Source organism: Rhinopithecus bieti, unplaced genomic scaffold, assembly GCF_001698545.2.
Source record: "Rhinopithecus bieti isolate Rb0 unplaced genomic scaffold, ASM169854v2 scaffold_39746, whole genome shotgun sequence".
NCBI lineage: Eukaryota > Metazoa > Chordata > Mammalia > Primates > Cercopithecidae > Rhinopithecus > Rhinopithecus bieti.
This window is the reverse complement of record NW_016816960.1, coordinates 1,083,357-1,100,921: the sequence shown is the minus strand read 5'-3', so window position 1 is coordinate 1,100,921 and position 17,565 is coordinate 1,083,357. Positions and strand designations below refer to the sequence as shown.

The 17,565-nt window shown below is 46.9% G+C and overlaps 2 protein-coding genes across 12 annotated transcripts in view; one reads left to right on the top strand and one right to left on the bottom strand.

Moving 5' to 3' along the window:
- The window catches only part of KIF9 (kinesin family member 9), a 57,560-nt gene extending 53,957 nt beyond the window's left edge, over positions 1-3,603 (bottom strand). For 3 of the 10 annotated variants that reach the window (XR_001882168.1, XM_017855685.1, XM_017855692.1), the window contains exon 1: positions 3,251-3,370. Coding sequence is in view for 5 of the 10 variants with exons in the window: in XM_017855685.1 (XP_017711174.1) it covers positions 3,251-3,348 (98 nt within the window). In the remaining 5 variants the exon portion in view is untranslated. Of the gene's footprint in view, positions 1-1,730; positions 1,974-2,811; positions 3,142-3,250 lie in introns of all 10 variants that reach the window. The other 7 variants (XM_017855686.1, XM_017855691.1, XM_017855693.1 and 4 more) reach the window with 5 other exon arrangements.
- LOC108517640 (kelch-like protein 18) overlaps positions 3,470-17,565 on the top strand; it is a 64,845-nt gene continuing 50,749 nt past the window's right edge. For both annotated transcript variants that reach the window (XM_017855696.1, XM_017855695.1), the window contains exon 1: positions 3,470-3,850. In XM_017855696.1, the coding sequence (XP_017711185.1) occupies positions 3,497-3,850 (354 nt within the window). In that variant the 5' untranslated portion in view covers positions 3,470-3,496. The remainder of the gene's footprint in view (positions 3,851-17,565) is intronic.

Below are 17,565 nucleotides of genomic sequence, written 5' to 3'. Positions count from 1 at the left end.
CTACTCTGGAGGCTGAGACAGGAGAATTGCTTGAATCTGGAAGGTGGAGGTTGCACTGAGCCAATGTCATGCCACTGCACGCCAGCCTGGGTGACAGAGCAAGACTCAGTCTCAAANGGGGAAGTTGAGGCTGCAGTTAGCTTTGATCATACCACTGCACTCCAGCCTAGGTGATACAGTGAGACCATGCCTCAAAAAAACAAAACAAAACAAAAAAAACAAACTAACTTGGGCCAAGTGCAGTGGCTCTTGCCTGTAATCCCAGCACTTTGGGAGGCTGAGGATGGCAGATTACCTGAGGTTAGGAGTTCAAGACCAGCCTGGCCAACATGACGAAACCCTGTTTCCACTAAAAAAAAAACAAAAAACAAAAATTAGCCGGATGTGGTGGTGGGCGCCTGTAATCTCAGCTACTCTGGAGGCTGAGACAGGAGAATTGCTTGAATCTGGAAGGTGGAGGTTGCACTGAGCCAATGTCATGCCACTGCACGCCAGCCTGGGTGACAGAGCAAGACTCAGTCTCAAAAAAAAAAAAAAAAAAAAATCCAAAATCTAAGTAACTTTTAAGACGCTAACCATAAAACCCCTCATGTATAACAGGGACTTGTTTTAATTAGATTATCTTGCTTTTTAAAAAAATACATTAAATAATGGTAACATTTTATATAAAATTATCTAAGAGAGGTCCAATGGGTATTACCTGACAAAAGTTATTTCCGATTTTATTTATTTATTATTTTCGAGACATTTATTTCAGACAGTCTCACTCTGTCTGAGACAGTGCACTCAGGCTGGAGTGCACTGGTGTGATTTCAGCTCACTGCACCCTGTCTCCCAGGCTCAAGGAATCCTCCCACCTCAACCTCAACCTCCAGAGTAGCTGGGAGGACAGGTGTGCGTCACCACACCCGGCTAATGTTTTGCATTTTTGTAGTGATGGGGTTTCAACATGTTGTCCCGGGCGGTCTCAAACTCCTGGGTTCAAGCAATCCACCCACCTCAGCCTCACACTCAATTTCTAAAGCCTGGGGAACCACTCTTCACATCCAAGGGCCCATTCTCCTGCCCAGGGAAATTCAGATGCCATCCAGGGTATGCTCCGAAAGGGACCATGAAGAAGCAGGGGAGCTCTGGGAGCAGATGCCTGGGCCTCCCTCCCTGAAGTCCCTGCACAAGAGTAGCACAGGCCAGTTCAGAGCATCAACCTCAGCTGGGCATGGTGGCTCACGCCTGTAATCCTAGCACTTTGGGAGGCCAATGTAGGAGGACTGCTTGAGGCCAGGAAATAGAAACCAGTTTGGGCAATACAGCAAGACCTCGTCTCTACAAAAAATTTTTAAAATCTGCCAAGTGTGGTGGTGCATGCGTGTGGTCCCAGTTATTCAGGAGGCTGAGGCAGGAGGATCACTTAAGTAGTGATGGCACAACACTGCTCTCCAGCCTGGACAATAGCATGAGACTGTCTCAACAAAACAAAACAAATAAGCAAAAGCTCTCCCTCCAGAGCCTGGCCCTTCTCTGCCCCGATATTTGCCAACATGCACATGCACATGCAGTCACCCCATGTATGCTTCCCAAGGCCCTTCCCATGCTGACACCATGGCTCCAAGCAGGCCAGGAGCCATATCCACTTGCAATAAGTCTTCCTTTGCACACCTGTCTTGTGAGCCTGCTACTCAGCAGCCCTTAACACCCAAACATCTGGAGACCCCATGCCACCTTGCACTTACTGAAATACTGCTTGTTACCATTCTTACGTCGCTTCATTTGAGTGGGTTTCAGTTCCCAAATTAAATTACAAGCTGCTTGAAGGCAAGGATTGTGCTTTTTATCTCTTTGGAATCCCCTCACAATGTCCAGGGCAGAGCCCAGCACAGAGTAGGTGTTCAGGAAATGGCGGTAGGTGGTGATGGTAATGGCTGGAAGTCAGAGGGCAGCTGAATCTTCATCTGTGGATCTATCTTCAGTCACTACTGAGAGAGTCCCAAGGGGCATATGATGTCACTCCCCTTCCATGACAACTCCAACCCAAGCCCACAGCCCTTCCAGGAGGACACTTGGTTTCCAGGTGCAAAATTCCACGTCCAGCACTTCACCCCACCTTTTTTTTTTTTTTGAGACAGGGTCTCACTCTTTCACCTAGGCTGGAGTGCAGTGAAACAATCTCGGCTCACCATAGCCTCCACCTCCTGGGTTCAAGCGAACCTCCCACCTCAGTCCCCCAAGTAGCTAGGACTACAGGCGTGCACCACCACGCCCGGATAATTTTTGTATTTTTCCTAGAAACAGGGTTTCCCCGTGTTGCCCAGGCTGGTCTTGAACTCCTGAGCTCAAGCAAACCGCTCACCTCAGCCTTCCAAAGGGTTAGGATTACAGGCGTGAGCCACGGCACCCGGACCCCTCCCTTTCTCCCTCAGGACCTCGTGGGGAATGTCTCTCCTTGGGGAACCACCCTTTGATATTTCTGGTATAATAAAGCAAGTCTCTGAATGGTCACCAAGAGACTTCTGTGTTAAGACGCTCAAGGTTTCCTCATTTGTCTTTAGTGGGAATTAACAGAATTGTCAACAAGCACCCATGAAGACTGGACAAGAGGAAAGGGAGCTTTTGGTGGTTGGGGTGGTAGGCACCAGGTGGGTCCCTGTCTTCCAGTGCTCCCGTCTAGATGAGGGGCCGTCATGGGGGAACCCTCATAGCTATCCGAAGCGGCAGCAGCAACACCCGAATCCAAAACACTGAGTCCAACTGCACCTGGCCTTGGCTGAACAAGACTAGGACGCAGGCAAAACTAGCCTTTCTCCTTTTTCTCACCCAATGTGCCAGACCCCCGCGTGGAGCCTGGGCGGCAGTGGGGTTTGAACCCATTCCGGTCCCTCTCTGGAGAGGTTTCCTCATCTGTAACGCGAAGGGCTGCGACTGGTGATCCCAAAGCCCCCTCTAGTACGAAAACCGACTAGTGCAGAAGAGTCCAGACGACCTCTGGCTCCCTGCCTCACGGCCTCCGTGTCCTGGGCGCGACGTGGGACCCCTTTGTGGGACCAATGAACATTAGCTCCGAAGACCGTAAGCTGAGGCCAGGCTGAAAGGACTCCCGCGATGTCGCGCCCTCCTTCGCCTGGGTTTCGGAGATGAGCGATCCAGCTGGGAACCCCCAGATAGAGCGGTGTTTGGACCCCAGCCACCATCAGCAGTCCGGGCGCACACCCTTCTCCCGTCTCCCCACTCCCACCGGCGCGCAGCCCCTGCTCACCGTTCACCAGGCAGCGACGCTCCCGGGACGCGAAGGCCACAACCGAAGCCACCTGCACTCCCCACGCGGGGCTGCCAGGCTGTGTACACAGTCGCCATGGCAACGGGTCGCTTCCGGGGATTCCGGAAGTGTCGGGGTGGCGGAAATGAAGTCCGAGGTCCTACGTCGAGGATACGGGTGAGGTCATGGCCGAATCGGGAAGACGAGAGATGGGGCCGATTGATCTAGAAAGACTTCGGCAGATGCATGCGCGAAGCCAAGTTCGAGGTAGAGAGACAACGAAGGTCGCACGTGAACCAGGAAGCGGGGCGGCGGGGCTTCCGGCGCCGAGGAGTTTCAACTACGGCGGCCGCAGAGGCCCGTCTGATTGCTGCTCCGCGCTCCGAGCCGCTGTCGGCGTGCGAGATCGCCCCGCCCTGGTTAGTATCTAGCCGGCCGGCGAGGCCTGCGCAGTTGCGGCGGCCGGGGAAGATGGTGGAGGACGGCGCGGAGGAGCTGGAGGATCTGGTGCACTTCTCGGTGTCCGAGTTGCCTAGTCGCGGCTACGGCGTCATGGAGGAGATACGGCGGCAGGGCAAGCTGTGCGACGTGACCCTCAAGGTATCCAGGACTGGGCGGCAGCGAGCTGAGGGGAAAGGGGTCAAGCGGGGAGTAAAAAGGGGCGGGGGGGTCAAAGAAAGAGAGGTCGAGCCGGGAGAGGGCTGGGGAGAAGAGGTTTAAGGGGGACCGAGTAGTGGGGAGACAGGTGCCGAGCAGAAGGGGATCGGGGCCGAGTCGGGGAGAGGAAGAGGACAACCTTTCAGCCCCTGAAAGGAAAGGTTGAGAGGTGCGCCGCGTAGGCCCTTGGAGTGGGAGATATTGGGGTGACAGCCTCCCTTTTCTGTCATACAGACGAGAGAAAATGGACTTACCTTCTATAGAGGCAGGGGCGGTGGCCGGCCCCACATGCTGATGGGCACCACTGAATTCAGCACCCTCTCTTGTCACTACAGATATTTCTTTGTGCCTGTCGAACTTGGCTGTGCTGTTGTAGAGAAGGCTTCTCCTTAGGAATCATTGCCTGCCCTTAATTGTTGAATCACTACTTTGTCTCTTAAGAGCTTTTAAAATCTGATCTGGAAATTTTTTGAGGTGGGAAGCCACCTTGCCCCACACTGGAAGACACCACCACCACCACAAGCTCCCCGGGGCTGGGCCTTCTGGCCACCTGGGGAGAGGGATGCTGACTGATATTAAGAGGGAAAGATATCTTAACCATCTGTTCCCCACCAGCATTCTGGTCGCAAGAGCCAGCCTCCCTCCTGTGCCTGGGTCTTTTCATGTGGAAGAGACATGCTGTGCTGCTCCCTGGCAAGCCGCTGAGCCATGTGGAGACGTCCGGCCCGGGGAGATGATGAGTGGGGCTCCCTGTTGGGCTTTGACTGGAAAGTTCTCAGCATCTGTGGGTGATCCCTGTTTAAAAAACGAACAGGGTAGGCATGGTGGCTCACATCTGTAATCCCAGCACTTTGAGAGGCGACAGGATCACTTGAGTGGGGGAGTTGGAGACCAGCCTGGGCTATGTAGGGAGACCCTGTCTCTACAAATAATAAAAAATTGGCTGGGCATGGTGGCCAGTGCCCGTAGTCCCGGCTACTTGGGAGGGTGAGGTGGGAGGATCGCTTGACCCTAGGAGGTCAAGCCTGCAGTGAGTTGTAATCGCACCACTGCACTCCAGCCTGGGCAACAGAGCAAGACCCTATTTCTCCTATTTCTCTCTCTCACATACACACACACAAAGAAATAAAAGAAAGAAAAAATAAAACTATGCAGAGATCCTTTTGCTCTTCTTCTTTTCTTTTTTTTTTTTTGAGACAGAGTCTCGCTGTGTTGCCCAGGCTGGAGTTGCAGCGATCTCGGCTCACTGCAACCTCTCTCTCCCGGGTTCAAGCGATTCTCCTGCCTCAGCCTACCCAGCAGCTGGGACTACAGGTGCGCACCACCACCCTGGCTAATTTTTTCTATTTTTAGTAGAGACGGGGATTCACCATGTTGCCCAGGGTGGTCTCGAACTCCTGAACTTAAGCAGTCTGCCCGCCTCGGCCTCCCAAAGTGCTAGGATTACAGGCGTGAGCCACCACGCCCAGCCTGCTCTTATTTTCTGTGTGGTTAAGGAAACTTTCCTTCTTCAACTTATTTGAGTCAGATCTCTGGAGATGGTAGAGTAGGATGGTTGAGTATGGCTTTGAAGGCAGAAGGATTTGGATTAAAATCCTAGTTGTAACCTTGGGCAAGTTACTTAATCTCTGTAAGCCTCGGGTTTTTTTTTGTTTTTGGTTTTGTTTTTTTGAGACAGTCTCGCTGTGTCGCACAGGCCGGAGTGCAGTGGCGTGATCTTGGCTCACTGCAACCTCCACCTCCTGGCTTCAAGTGAATCTCCTGCCTTAGCCTCCCAAGTAGCTGGGACTACAGGCGCCTGCCACCACGCCTGGCTAATTTTTGTGTGTGTGTTTTTAGTAGAGATGGGGTTTCACTATGTTAGCCAGGCTCGTCCTGAGCTCCTGACCTCATGATCCGGCCGCCTCAGCCTCCCAAATTGCTGGGATTACAGGTGTGAGCCACTGAGCCCGGCCCTTTTCATCATTCTAAACCCCTCCTGAAGGAGGTTGTTTTTCCAGGAGAGGAGTGAAGTGATCTGAGAAGGCACGAGATCTTCTCAGATGGGAAAGAGGAACCAAGAGAATTCAGAAAAATGAGCTAGACTAAAGGAGGCAGAGGAAGTAAAAGTAAATTAGAAGTTTTTGTCCACAGTGATTACATGGTGGAAGATGTTAAGGCCACTAGAAATTTGTAAGCAGAAAAATGATCTGGTTGTGGCAGCAACACTTGGTGTAAATAGAGACTAGTGAAAAACAGTAATAGGTGTGAATTTCTAGATTAAAATTTAGGCTGTAGACTGGGCACTGTGGCTCACGCCTATAATCCCAGCACTTTGGAAGGCCAAGGCGAGTGGATCGCTTGAGGCCAGGAGTTTGAGACCAGCCTGGGCAGCATGGCAAAACCCCATCTCTATTGGGGAAAAGAAAAAGAGTTAGGCTGTAAGGGTGAACCAGGGGAATCTTATAAGACACAGGGAATCAAAAAGGGCATGGCAGCGTGGGATGGTCACATATACTTCTACATAAAGTATTCATAGTACACTTAATGCAGATACTGAATATAGTAATCTTTCAGCAGAACTTGGCTCGTTCATTCAGAGGGAAAAGTAAGTTATCAGACGTGGCTGGGTGCAGTGGCTCACGCCTGTAATCCCAGCACTTTGGGAGGCCGAGGCAGGTGGATTGCTTTGAACTCAGGAGACCAGCTTGGGCAACTTGGTGAAACCCCATCTCTACAAAAAATGAGCTGTAGTGGTGTGTACCTTTAGTCTTAGCTACTCAGGAGACTGAGGTGGAAGGATCACTTGAGGTAGGAGGATCACTTGAGCCTGTTGCCCAGGCTGGAGTGCAGAGGCTGCAGTGAGCTGAGATCGTGCCTCTGCACTCCAGCCTGGGCAACAGAGTGAGACCCTGTCTCAAAAAAAAAAAAAGAAAAGAATCAGACATGGTTTCAACTGAGACGGTCAGTCTGAATTGCTGTGTTAGTTTCAAGGATCTAGAACATAAGGACCAGTATATTTATTTTTTTCTCTCTAATAAAAAGCCTCCAGTAGGAAGGACTAGTATAAAGGCATGCACTAGAGCTGGACAGGACTGTAGAGAGCATTTACTTCACTGATTTTGAAAACTATATTGTAGAGCCCAAGGAGTAGCTCTGTAGCAATATAATACTGGGACCGGGAAAGGGCATGCAAATCAGGCTCTGCACATTTCACTACTTGCCACCAGAGCTGTCATGGGAAATCTGTTTTGTCTCTCTTTCTTGTCAAAGTCTTTCTTCAGTTTTCTGGTGACTCCACAATGTTTTTCAAGTAAACAGACACTGAAAAACTGGTTGGAAGCTTTTCGGTGTGAGATATTTTATTGACTGGTGGGCCTCCCCGTCGAGCAGTGGTTCTCAAACTTCAGTGGACTTCAGAATCACCTGGTAGCCTTGTCAAAACGCTGGTTGTTGGACCTCACCCAGAATTTCTAATTCATTAGGTCTGGCATGGGCCTGAGAACTCATATTTCTGACAGGTTCCCCTATGATGCTACTCTTAGTCTGGGACCACGTTCTGAGGGCCATGGTTGTCGGGTGATGGACCTGTTGTTTTCTGTGGGATATGTTCAAAGTTCGTAGATCTTCCTCCAGGCTTCTTCCTAGGTGGTATAAGCCTGGCTGTTATTCTGGGAGCCTTATGGTAGGAGAGGGCTGGAGGTTCTCCCTTCTGTATGCAGACTTTCACTTAATCCCACTAAATGGTACCACTTCCTTGTCTTCAGTGGTGCCCTGGTTACCCAGGTCCAGAGGCTCTTGTTCATCCTGTCTGAAGAGTAAACCTCCAGTCTTCTACCTGGGTGGTAATGCAGCAGTTGCTTGCCTCAGGGAGGGGGACCAGTACTTCCTGATTTCAGTCCTTCTTCTTGCTCACAACTTCAGAGGAAACTGGTCCCTCCAGTGGTTCCATTTTGGAGGGGATTCTTCAGTGGCTTGCATTCCACAACACTCAGTATCCTCTAAGTCAGTTACTACTCGTCTTTTCTTCTTCTAAAATTTTGTTGACCCTTCTAATCTACTGTCTCTCTCTGCTTCTTTTTCCTTCAGAGCTTTGCTGTTCCTTGATCATCAGTCCGAAAGGCAGTATCACACAGACTCTGCAGCCACACTGCCTATGTTTGAGTTCTGGGTCTGCCACTTATTAGCTGTGAAAATGAGCAGCTTCCTTAAACACTGGTGATTCTCTGTCTCATCTGTAAAATGCAGATCACCACCTACTTGAGTGTTGAGGATTCAATTAGTTAATGTACTTCAAATAATCATGTAGTAAATGCTCAGTAAGTAGTGTGTGTGTGTGTGTGTGTGTGTGTGTGTGAGTATTTTCTTTCTTTCTTTCTTTCTTTGAGACAGAGTCTTGCTCTGTTGCCCAGGCTGAAGTGCAGTGGCGCAATCTTGGCTCACTGCAACCTCCGCCTCCCAGGTTCAAGCGATTTTCCTGCCTCAACCTCTTGAGTAGCTGGTATTACAGGCGCATACCACCTTGCCTGGCTAATTTTTGGATTTTTGTAGAGACAGGGTTTTATCATGTTGGCCAGGATGGTCTCAAACTTCTGACCTCAAGTGATCTGCCTGCCTCGGCCTCCCAAAGTGTTGGGATTACAGGCGTGAGCCACCACGCCCAGCCAGTAGTATATATTTATTAATAATAATTTAATGAATTTTCTAGGAGTGGAGATAAGTTCATGTGTTCAACCTGCCATTTTGAATTTCTTTTAGCTTCTGATGAACTTTGAATGATTTTATCTGGACAAAATGTTCATTGCCTTAAATGACTTTGCCGGCCAGGTGTGGTGGCTCACGCCTGTAATCCCAGCACTGTGGGAGGCCAAGACGGGTAGATCATGAGGTCAAGAGACCGAGAACATCCATGCCAACTTGGTGAAACCCCATCTCTACTAAAAATACAAAAATTAGCTGGACATGCTGGTGCAGGCTAGGCAGGAGAATCGCTTGAACCCGGGAGGCGCAGGTTGCAGTAAGCTGAGATCGCACCACTGCACTCCAGTCTGGGGACAGAGCAAGACTCTGTCTCAAAAAAAAAAAAAGACCTCTGCACTAATTCATTAGCCTGCACTTTACAAATGAAGACCCAAGCCCAAAAGGTGAAGGGACTCGTTCAAGGTCACAGGTTGAGTTAAGCAGCATTGGGACTAAGCAACATTGGGACTAAACTCTTTGTCTCCATATTCAGGGTCAGGTGTTCTCTCATGCTCTCCTGTTGCCTGTTCTGTCACTGTCGGTAAACTGATTTTGGCTGCTACCACGTGAATTAATCTACCTCAGATCTACTGTATTCATCCTTAAGGGCGTGTCATCTTTTCTATCTTCCTGAATTATAGGGAGAACGTGAAAGTGAGTATTAGCATTCATGCCACATTCTCAAAATTCACTGCCAACACTTGAACCTAGGCTTAATTTCCTTTTGGGAAATATTTGAAATTTAAATTCATTGGGAGCCTGTCGGATAGTGAGGTAGAGGCATGACAGAAAAGAGTAACATATTCATAAAAAAAAAAAAATCACTTTCTGTATCTCCAATGGCTTGAAGCTGTTATGAGGAAAAGCCCATGGTTCTTTTCCTTGGCAAATCATTTTATCTTAAAAGTTATGAGGATTGTAGTGCAAGACTTCTTGGCAGAAGGCTTGGCCTAGGTAGACAGATTTGCATCCATGGAAGCTCTCATCCCCTCTTCCCTGAGTTGAGTTTCGTGTCCTTTGCTCTGGGCTGCCAGGAGCCCAAGGCTCAGGCAGTGTTGTCTGATTCATCTGGGTCTAGCCATTTGGGCACACTCGCTAGATTTAATGAGTTTTTCTTCTTAGTCATGAGATTTGGAGCCAGATTCATGTGTTTATTTTTTTCCCTTATGCTTCTGTAAGGCATTGAAGTTCATATATTTCTGATTTCCCTTTATCTCACACATTTATTTTCTTTTTGAGTGACAGTAGAATGAGGTCACCAAACCTGAGTATTATTCACAGGGCCATAAGCTTAAAGGAGAGAGGAGCTCCCTATATAGACACACACCCTTTGTTTTGCAACCGCTGATAAATGGTTCCTGAAAGATCTGCTGGCATTAGCCTTCTCAGCATTTTCCCAAGGCTCCTGCCAAGGTTTTGAACCTGGCTCTGATAATTTAGCCCTCAGAAGGAAATGTTTTTTCCATGGATTAAAGGTACAGTATTAGAATATTTCCTTGTGTGACCCACTAAACGTAGGCACACAATTTTCACGAAATTGGCTTCAAGAGCTGCACATTTGAATCTGGAATCTTGCCTGATTTGTTGTCACCAGTGGCTTTGTGATGAAAGAGTAGGTGGAGAAGGATATGAGGAAATGAATTAAGGGCTTGTCGATGCATGCCATTTTTATGTTGTGTATAGTACAGTGAGTTACACAGGGTTAATTATAGAGCTAGAATAATCATATTAAAAGGAGCTGTAGGCTGGGCACAGTGTTTCATACCTGTAATCTCAGCACTTTGGGAGGTGAGATGGAAGGATCGCTTGAATCCAGGAGGTCAAGGCTGCAGTGTGAGCCATGGTTGAACCACTGCACTCCAGCCTGGCAATAGTGTGACTCTGTCTCAAAAGAAGAAAAAAGGGAATTGTAGAGATTCCCTATCAAAGATACCATTTTACATGTGTATGCATGGACATAGGGTGTGGAGTGAATGGAGACTGGAGTAGGGTGAGGAATGAGGAATTACTGGGTACAATGTACATTATTCAGATGATGGTTACACTAAAATCCCAGCCTTCACCACTATGCAATATATCCATGTATCAAAACTGCACTTGTACCCCTAAATTTATACAAATAAAAACATTTTTAAGCCATCATTTTACAGATGTAAAAAACCCTGAGGCTTAGAGCTATTAAGGGATTTGCCCATGGCACAAAGCTATATCAGCTGAGATCTAACACAGCTGTTTGTTGGTGGAAGCCATGCTTTTATATCCTGTCAGATTATTCACCTGCCCTGCTGATGGTATGAGGCAGAGTAGGGAACAAAGCGTCCTTAGTGTCATTCTTGAGTACAGAGGGCAGGGATATGAATGTCCAGATGCCACACCAACATTTTATTTCAGGAGAGAAGATGCAGGCTTTTTCTACTAGTCTTTTAGACGTATGAATTCTTGACTCTGATTTTGAAATGACATTGTATTGGAAACTTGTGCTTCTGAATATTGCTTATTACCAGGCTTTTCTACTGACATTTTTCATGTAGTTAGGTTTATCTCTCTATGTAGTTAGCTTTGTCTCCCTCTTTTTTTTTTTTTCCTTGAGACAGGGTCTCTTCTCTCACCCAGGCTGGAGTACAGTGGTGGGATCACAGCTCACTGCAGCCTCGAAATCTCTGGCTCAAGCCATCCTCCTACCTCAGCCTCCCAAGTAGCTGGGACCACAGGTGTGTGCCACCACGCCTGGCTAATTTTTTTTATTTTTTGAGAGATGGGGCCTCACCTTATTGCCTAGGCTGGTCTCAAATTCCTGGGCTCAAGTGATCCTCCTGCCTCCACCTCCGGAAGTGCTGGGATTACAGGCATGAACCACCACACCTGGCCCAGCCTTGTCTCTTTCTAGTGAGCAATCGGAACTGAGAGGAAGAACATGCTCCTTGAGGGGCATAGCACTTGTTATACGAATTTCATATCAAAAAATTCAGTTTTAATCTCCTTGTTCAAGTTATGTTGTGGATAATGCTATTAAATTTGGACACCAATTAGGTGAATTAGAGAGCTTCCTGACATGTGGGTAGGGAAAGAGAGTTGGAGGTACAGCTTGGACGATCCATTACCAGCCAAGCAACATTCATCATGTTCACCCTAAGGCTTATGGAGCTTGGCTGGCTGAATCACCAGGTACATTTAAGAAGCCTGTGCTTTGGGATGTTTCTTAACTGCAGACAATTCCTTTATTATTCTGTACATGAGATTCCATTGTTTGCCCCTTAGCCCCACTTGGTTTAGCTTGTAGGCTACTTGATGAAAGATGAGACCACATTGTTTTTCTAAAGGTGTATCCCTAGCCCTTCCCAAATTACAAGCATGGCAGCTACCTTTCTACTTTGGAACTTGTTGAGTATTGGCACTCTCATTGCCTCTTTGGCATGGAACCAGCCAGCTGGCCTGTGGTTAGCTTAGGAAGACCTTAGGAAGAACATCCAAACAGTTGATTACATCACCACTTTTTTCCAATTGGGGACAAAAGTGGGTGAACCAAGGTGCATGAACTAAGAGTTGACAAGCGTTTTCTGGAAAGGGCCAGATAGTAAATATTTAAGGATTCATGGGAAATATAGTTTCCGTTGCAGCTACTTAACTGATACTATAGTGCAAAAGCAGCTCTACACAGTATTTAAATGAATGGGCGTGGCTGTGTTCCAGTGAAACTTTACAAAAGAAGCATGAGTTGAATCCGTTGGCTATAGTTTACTGACCTCTGTTATATACTGATAGGGCCTCTAAGGCTTTTGAAGTAGGTTTTATTTTTATTATTTGTTGCCCCAGCATATACTTCTGTAGTTTCAACACAGTATTTAGGAATTGAAGCATTTCTTGTTAAAGAATACAAATGAACTAGAAGTGAAAAAATTTCTCCCAGCTTACTACAGGTGATCATGTTACTATACTGACTAGTGAGTAAGTAAGTGACATAGAAGTTACTGTTAAATTTAGCATCTCATTTGTAAAGCCTTCCAGGTCTGCTAGAACTTGAAGCAGAATGTTTCCAAAGTCCTAACTAAAGACACCATGCTCCCATTCTGTCTCAGTTGAAGCTGAGGTTGCTTAGCTGCTTGCAGAATGGCTGGCCAGAGGAGACCCTGATGGCTCTTAGGTTCCAGTGGAACCGACAGTCTGTGTTCTGGGCCTTGAAGGTAAAGGTCAGAGCTTGGGCTTTTGGCAGGCAAAATAGAGAAACTGTAGTTCAAATATGACCCAATATAATGGCATGTGTGGGCAGAGTGTTCTGAATAGCTGATCAGAACACAAAAATGCTTTTCACGCCTATAATCCCAGCACTTTGGGAGGCCAAGGTGGGTGGATCACCTGAGATCAGGAGTTCGAGACCCAGCCTGACCAACATGGTGAAACCCCATCTGTACTAAAAATATAAAATTAGCCAGGCGTGGTGGCGCACGCCTGTAGTCCCAGCTACTCTGGAGGCTGAGGCGGGAGAATCACTTGAACCCAGGAGGCGGAGGTTGCAGTGAGCCGCAATCATGCCATTGCACTCCAGCCTGGGCAACAGGAACAAAACTCCATCTCAAAAAAAAAAAAGCTTTCAAAAAATAAGCTAAAGAACAGATAGATACTTGTACACCAATGTTCATGGCAGCATTATTCACAATAGCCAAAAGGTGGAAGCCACCCAAGAGTCTACCAGTGGGTGAATGGATAAGCAAAATGTGGTATATGACTGGGCACAGTGGCTGGCACCTATCATCCCAGCACTTTGGGAGGCCAAGGCAGGCATATGGCGTGAACCCAGGAGTTTGAGACCAGCCTGGGCCACATGGCAAAACCTTGTCTCTACAAAAATTAGCTAGGCACGGTGGTACGCACCTGTAGTCCTAGCTACTTGGGAGGCTGAGGTGCGAGGATCACCTGAGCTCCGGGAGGTCAAGGCTGCAGTGAGCCATGATTACACCACTGCACTCCAGCCTGGGCAACAGCGACACCCTGTCTCAAAAAAAAAAAAAAAAAAAAAGGGTATACATACAGTGAAATATTATTTAGCCTTTAAAAGGAAGAAAATTCTGCTGCAACATGGGTGAACCTTGGAGACATTATACTAAGTGAAATGAGCCAGTTACAAAAGGACAAATGTTGTGGGATTCCACTTATATGAACTACCTAGAATAGTCAAATTAATGAGGACAGAAAGTGAAATGGTGATTGCCCGGGGCCAGGAGAAGGGGGGATGAGAGTTACTGTTTAATGGGTATAGTTTCAGTTTGGGAAGATGAAGAATCCTGGAGACAGATAGTGGTGATGGTTGTAGAATGTACTTAATGCCATAGAACTGTACACTTAAACATGGTTAAAATGGTAAACTGTATGTTATTTATATTTAATCCAGTTTTCAAAAGATAGGTAATTAGCTCAAGAAGACTTGTTACTAGGTGGGCAAGAGAGATTGCTTATAGTGCTTTGTGACTGTAGACACTAAAAACAGAATTTGTCTCTGTATTGAAACCCAATGAGTAGAAACATCTGATGCTAAGGAGTAATCTTTCCTACTCTTTATTTTTGTACTATGGCGCCTCAGCTGTTAAGAGCCAAATTATATTAGCTCAGCCCTGTAGCTGCACTTCAAATGGTCACTTAAAAGGGATTGCCTTCTAGGAGGTACATACTTAGGAGATGCAGATGTGTTGTGAGCTTATTTTTCTTGGGTTGATTTGTATGCTCTAAATGTCGTGTAACCTTGACAGAGCTATTCTGAGGACCAGCAGAACAAGCCATGCTAACATGTCTTCCAAGTAAAGGTGTGTTGGCATCATCTGCAAATTACAAATAGCTTTCAAATCTATATTTCTACCTCATTTGTCCTGTGGGTCCTCATACTCATTATGTCTAAAATGAATACCCTTGCCCATCTTTTGTTTCCTCTCTGTAGGGAGAGGACACAATCCATCTAGTCATGGACAGTTGAAACTCTGGGATTGACTTTGGCTCATCCTCTCTTATGTGTATTTTGTGACACTTATTACAATAGTAATTACATAATTATTTATAGTGTTGTCACTCCACAAGAGCAGGGCTGTGACTGAATTATTTACTGAGGTATCTACCTAATAGCTTCTCAGTAAACCACTGCCCTAATTGAGATCCTCTTCATCTTTTACCTAACCCAGGATTTCTTTAACTTTACTAGCATGTTGAGAGAATTCTTACCAACCCTCTAGGGAATGAGCCCATGAGCCTTGGGCTACTAACAGATTGTTTTTCCTCAGGCTTAATTCTGATCTTGTTCTGCTCTGAGTGGCTTCTCATTTCATTTTCATTCAACAGGATGCTGAGCAGGTATGTCAGCACCTTCCATGTGCCAAGCACTGTTCTAGGTGCTGAGGGTGCAGCAGTGAGCAGAGTAGGCCAAGCCTTTTTGAGTATGAGCTTACATCCTAGTGGAGTGGCAGACAATAAACAGACGGAAGATCAGTGGTGATCAGTGCCATGAAGAAAAGTAAAGCAGGAGCCAGCCTCTGAATAGAGATCTAAATGAAGTGAGGGAGTAATCCAGGAGGATATCTGAAGGCAGAGGGAAGAGTAAGCATGGAGCCCTGAGGCAGGAGCACACTTGGTGTTTTGGGGAAACAGCAAGAAGCCAGAATGGTAAGGGCAGAGTGACCAAGGAGAAAAGTGGAAGGATACGAGGTCAGAGAAGTAGCCACCCAGGCCCAGCACGGTTCCTTGCATGGTATGGTATGGGTCAGTAAATACATTATGAATGAATGAATGAAACCAAGCAATAATTGTGTATTTATGAATGAAGAATCAGGGCAGGGTGTTAGAGGTATACCTAAGGTATAGAAAGTTAGGATGCATATTCCGTGACTCATGAAGGCAGCACTGCGTTTTGCTTGCACTTTCCCCTTCTGCCATTTAGGAGAGATGATGATAATGGCCGGAGCCAGAAGACTAATTCTGGCTTGTTCTTTTTTTTTTTTTTTTTAATACTTTAAGTTCTAGGGTACATGTGCACAACATGCAGGTTTGTTACATATGTATACATGGGCCATGTTGGTGTGCTGCACCCATCAACTCGTCATTTATATCAGGTGTAACTCCCAATGCCATCCCTCGCCCTCCCCCCTCCCCACAAGGAAATTCTATTCTGCACACAGTGATGATCAGAGGTTAGAAACTTGTCAGCGGAGCCGGGAGTCGAGCAGAGCTGCTCAGCTCTCCGTGGTTGTAAAACGTGCCTCTACCTCATGTTGGGGAAAGCTTGTGTTTTCCATGTATATGGCTTAGCATTTTAAGTAATCAAGATGTCTGAGGGGTAATGGGAATGCAGGAGCAGCAGGTGGTGGCTAGTTTTCTGTAGGATTTAGGAAAGAACTGCTGATTTAACTGAATCTGATTATTCTAAGCTGCTCATAGAAATCCGCCAGTCACAGCCGTCTCGGACGTCAGAGGAAGAAGCTTAAGCATGTTCTGTTGTTGACAGCCATTCTGGTTGACTTCTCTAAGACTTCCAGCTGTATTCTTGATATTCAGAGTCCTGCAGACATGGTCCCTCTCTGCTGTTCTCCCCTACTTTCCCATGGTGTCCTCTTGCGTCAGCTGGCCATCTCTCTGTGACTGTGTTCTCCCTCCTCTGGGCCTTTGCTTTAGTGTTCCTTTGGCTTGGCGTATCTGCTCACATCTGCCAAGCAGAGCCCTATCCATGCTTTAGGCTTCCATATTTTCTTCCTTTGCTTTCTTTCTTTTTCTTTCTTCCCTTGCTTTCCCTTTCCCTTTCTCCTCTTTTCTTTTTTCTTTCTTCAGGGTCTCACTCTTGCCCAGGCTGGTGCAGTGGTACAAAGATAGTTCATTGTAACCTTGAATTCCTGGGCTCAAGTGATCTTCCCACCTCAGCTTTCCGAGTAGCTGGAATTACAGGTGTGTGTCACCACACTCAGTTAATTAAAAAAAAAAAAAATTTTTTTTTTGGTAGATACAGGGTCTTGCTTTGTTGCCCAGGCTGGTCTCGAACTCCTGGCCTCAAGCAATCCTCTCGCCTCGGCCTCACAAAGTGCTATGTACCCACTGTGCCCGGCCCCTTCCATGTTTTCTTTTCTCAAAGGGACCCATGCCATCTTTCTTGTGCTCTGCCCTATCACAGTGGGGGGTTGTGTGAAGTCCCATCTCTCTGAAGACAGGCTTTTCATATCCCTCCAGGTGTAGTTCATCTCCCCTTTTCCATTGCACCTTAACCCCTCGTTACTCAGTGTTGTCGTTGGACTAATAGCATCAGCATCACCTGGTTGGGGGCCTGTTCGAAGTGCAGAATTTCAGGTCTCACCTCAGATCTACTGAACTAGAATCGGGTGCTTCTTACATCCTGTGCACATTAAAGTTTGAGAAGCATTGCTGCCACTCGTTGGTCCTACTCCCCTTACCGGTCTGAGCAGGATGTAGATGTGTTCGAGTGTTTTTCTTCCCCTCTAGATGTTGAACTCCTGAATCGTGAGCCATCTCTTACCTAGTATAGTTCTTAGCATGTTTCAAGCACTTAAAAGTATTTACTGAATTACCCTAACTGACCCCTGACATTATGTTTGAGATGCTTCTTCAGTCAACATACTACATAAATGCATTTACCTGCGCTTGGTGCTTTGTAGGTACGTGAGACACCCTGCTGTGAATGGGCGTCAGCCTCTGTCTTTGGCATTTATAGATGAGTGTGGAAGATAGAGATGCACCAATTACTAATAATTATGGGAAAAGGCAGAGTCTGATAAATTCTGTAACTGCGTAGGCATCACCAGAGGCCTAAGGGAACATCGAAGGAGTAGCCAATATTTACAATTCTGAGGGTTTGTGACTGTTTCATGGAAAGGAAACAGTTTGTGACTGTTTCATTTATTTGGTACACTGCAAGATGAATAGGACTTTGACAGACAGGTACAGTGGAAAGAGGCATT